The sequence below is a fragment of the Colobus angolensis genome, unplaced genomic scaffold (genome assembly GCF_000951035.1).
Source record: "Colobus angolensis palliatus isolate OR3802 unplaced genomic scaffold, Cang.pa_1.0 Scaffold2, whole genome shotgun sequence".
NCBI classification, from domain to species: domain Eukaryota; kingdom Metazoa; phylum Chordata; class Mammalia; order Primates; family Cercopithecidae; genus Colobus; species Colobus angolensis.
Genome location: NW_012115154.1, coordinates 20,447,128 through 20,450,554, shown reverse-complemented (window position 1 = coordinate 20,450,554; position 3,427 = coordinate 20,447,128). Strand labels below are relative to the sequence as shown.

Sequence of the window (3,427 nt, the reverse complement as noted above, 5' to 3'; positions counted from 1 at the left end):
GTGGCTCAAGCCTGTAATCCCAGCACTTTGGGAGGCCGAGACGGGCGGATCACGAGGTCAGGAGATCGAGACCATCCTGGCTAATATAGTGAAACCCTGTCTCTACTGAAAATACAAAAAGTAGCTGGGCGTGGTGGCGCGCACCTGTAGTCCCAGCTATTTGGGAGGCTGAGGCAGGAGAATCGCTTGAACCCGGGAGGCAGAGGTTGCAGTGAACCAAGATCGCGCCACTGCACACCAGACCAGCCTGGGAAACAGAGCACGACTGCGTCTCTCCAAAAAAAAAAAAGTCAAGAACTGGAAAGGAACTAAGTGCATGAAAAGAACTTTTATGCTCCTTCATGTTTTTATTTAAAGAAACTGAATCAAGTACCAAACACGGAATAAAGGCAAACATTCACTTTTGGGGTGATTGTTCCCTTCTTGGCAATCCCTGTTTTATTGAGGGTATCACTACTTATTCATTCCAAGGATTTTTTTTGTTTTCCACAGGAGGTGGGCGTTTCTTTGTCTTCGTGGAGTCAGGATTCCAGATCTGCTGATGTGTGGGACTTTTCTTGGCCACTACGATTTTATCTACAGTCACGAGCTGCAGCACCACCTCAGTCACTGCTCGAAATCCTTGGGCTTTGACTATTAGGGTGTCCCACACCCCTTCCTGGGCCACATTTATTATCCCTTCGGCTCCCACACCCATTAGGAGGTTCCCACCTTGGTGCACTCCACTCATTTCTGCCACCACGTCTGAGACAGCTAAGCCTGCATTCTCTGCCAAGGTTTTAGGGAGATACTTCAGGGCCCGGGCAAATGCCAGGAATGCAAGCCCACTGGGCCCTTCCAATCTGCTTCCTTTATCAGAGAGCATTTTTGCCAAAGCCATTTCTGTGGCCCCAGCTCCTGGAATCAGTCTGGGATCTTGACATAGCTGGAAATAGGCATCAATGCCATGGTAGACGGCCTGCTCTGCACTTCGCAGCCCCTGGGTGGTGGCTCCCCTGAGGACCACGGTGAAGGCAGGTGTGCCTGTACATTCCCATTCAAATACCACAGCCAAACCATCTCCCAGCTCCTGCCTGTAAACCCTCTGGCACCTGCCTGGCCTCTGGGGAGGGAGCAGACGAGGCAGCAGAGGTGTGTCCAGCACCTCACTCAGGTAAATGATCTCCATCCGAGACCTAGCTTGGATCACCACGATGCCATACTTGTCTGCCAGCGTGAGGGTCTCCTCGTCGACCTCCCCCAACACCACTGCCACATTAATTCCCGCGGCTGCTAGCTGGCCTACTTGCTTTTCTAGTAATTGGTCGCTTCCTTTACTAAATTGAGCTAGATCAGCAGGACTAGAAAGACGGGCCGTTGCTGGTGCATTTGGATGGGCAGGACCAAAGGGGCAAGCAAAGAGAGCCACCCTGGCACCACTTAACACTGCGGCCGTTTGCCCACAGAGCTTCCCAGACATGGCTAACCCCGGGAGAAGGCAGGAATCCTCCAGTGTCCCCCCGTGCAGCGTGCACACCCCAACACGCTCAGGCTTGAAGCTGCTGTCTAGCTCCTTGATAGCCCAGCAGGCATGGGCCACCAGCTTGGTCAAGTGGTCCGTGGAGGACAGGGTGTGGGTATTCATCACAGAACAGAGAGCCCAGGACGGATCTTCCAAAGGCCCCAGAGATTGGATGGCCAGGGAGGGCAGCGTGGCCAGGACCTCTGCCGTGGCTGTGGCATAGGCCTCCCGGAGCTGTGGGCGAGGCACGCCGGCCTTCAGCAGCTGCTCTGCCTGTTCCAGCAAGGCTTCTGTCAGCAGAACCACGAAGGCTGTGCCATCCCCACTATTCTCTGCCTGGGTTTGGGCTGCTTCCCGGAGGAGCCATGCCGCTGGGTGCTCCAGCTCCAGGGCCCTCAGGATGGCAGCAGCACACCCCGTGCACACTATTTCTCCTTTCATGGTCACCAGGAACTTCTGCCGGCCATGAGGGCCGTAGCAAGGCCGGATGACATTGGCCAGGGTCTGGACTGCAGCCAAGCTGCTCAGCAGGTGGGGCTCCTCCTCTTCCGGACTTCTCGGGCTCTCCCTTGGGTGCAGTGCCAGCCGCTGGGGCAGCTCCAGGGCTGAAGGGACTGTGCCGTCCATGGCCCGCAGAGACAGGAGAGGCCACCGTGAGTTGCAGAGATGCTCTAGAAAGAGCAGCAGGGGCACCCTTGACACCGATCAGTGAAAGTACTCAAGAGGTCAGTGGAAGCAAGGAGCCAAATGCCCATTGACTGGTATCTGAAGACGTCGGCATGGACCAGCGCTCCACTGTGGGTCCAAGGATGAGCTCCAAAGAGCCCAGTCCTAAAGCCACCCCAGGATTGATTCTGTAAAGGAACTGGGCTCTTGGGGCCTCTCAACCTTGGTGACTGAAATGGGATCTTTAACTGATGAAGTCACAAAGTGGAAAATGGAACCAGGGTAGAGAATGAGGTCACGGAAGGCTGGTTAGAACTGAGGAGGCCCTACCAGCAGGCAAAAGTCAGGCCTTGTCCAGCAATGGAGGTATATGCACCTCTGCACCAGGTCTGAGACTAGTTTAAATGTTAGAGACAATGAGGAGGAGATCAAGTGAAAAACTACCCACTTCACTGTCTGGAGTGCAGTGGCATGACCATGGTTCACTGCAGGCCCAACTCCCTGGTCTCAAGCAGTGCTCCTGCTCAGCCTCCCAAGTACCTGGGACTACAGGCACACACCACCACATCTAGCTAGTTTTTGTATTTTTTATAGAGACAGGGTTTCTGTATGTTGTCCAGGCAGGTCTCGAACTCCTAGCCTCAAGACAGCCTTCCACCTTGACCTCCCAAAGTGCTAGGACTACAGGTGTGAGCCACCACCACACCCACCCCACCATTTTTTTTTTTTTTTTTTTGAGACAGAGTCGCATTCTATTGCCTAGGTTGGGGTGCAGTGGTACGATCTCAGCTTACTGCAACCTCCGCCTCCCAGGTTCAAGCAATTCTGCCTCAGCCTCCCAGTAGCTGGGATTACAGGCGCCAGCCACCATGCCTGGTTAATTTTTTGTATTTTTAGTAGAGATGGGGGGTTTCACCATGTTGGCCATGGTTGGCCAGGCTGGTCTCGAATTCCTGGCCTCAAGTGGTCTGCCCACCTCGGCCTCCAAAAGTGCTGGGATTACAGGTGTGAGCCACCACCGCGCCTGACCTTTTTTTTTTGAGAAGGAACTGAGAGATGATGTCTGTGTTTTGTTTTGTTTTAGTGTTACTTTCACTTGCAGTACTATGTAATATTATCCTTGTTTTGCTATCTGTCTGCCTTTGCCTTTTTGGGTACCTTATCAGTTTGTGCTTGTGTATCAGGTTTCTTAGGTCCTTCAGGGTGCAGGTGTGGGAGGCTGCACAGCGTGCATACCCGTGCCACCACTCATCTCCACCT

At 53.7% G+C, this 3,427-nt stretch overlaps 1 protein-coding gene across 1 annotated transcript; it reads right to left on the bottom strand.

Moving 5' to 3' along the window:
• Nucleotides 1-335: 335 nt before the first annotated feature.
• Nucleotides 336-2,422, bottom strand: CCT8L2 (chaperonin containing TCP1, subunit 8 (theta)-like 2). Its single transcript, XM_011941522.1, is given in 2 exon segments — nt 336-480; nt 482-2,422. Coding segments are annotated over 2 exon segments (1,674 nt in total). The 5' UTR covers nt 2,129-2,422; the 3' UTR covers nt 336-453.
• Nucleotides 2,423-3,427: the final 1,005 nt, after the last annotated feature.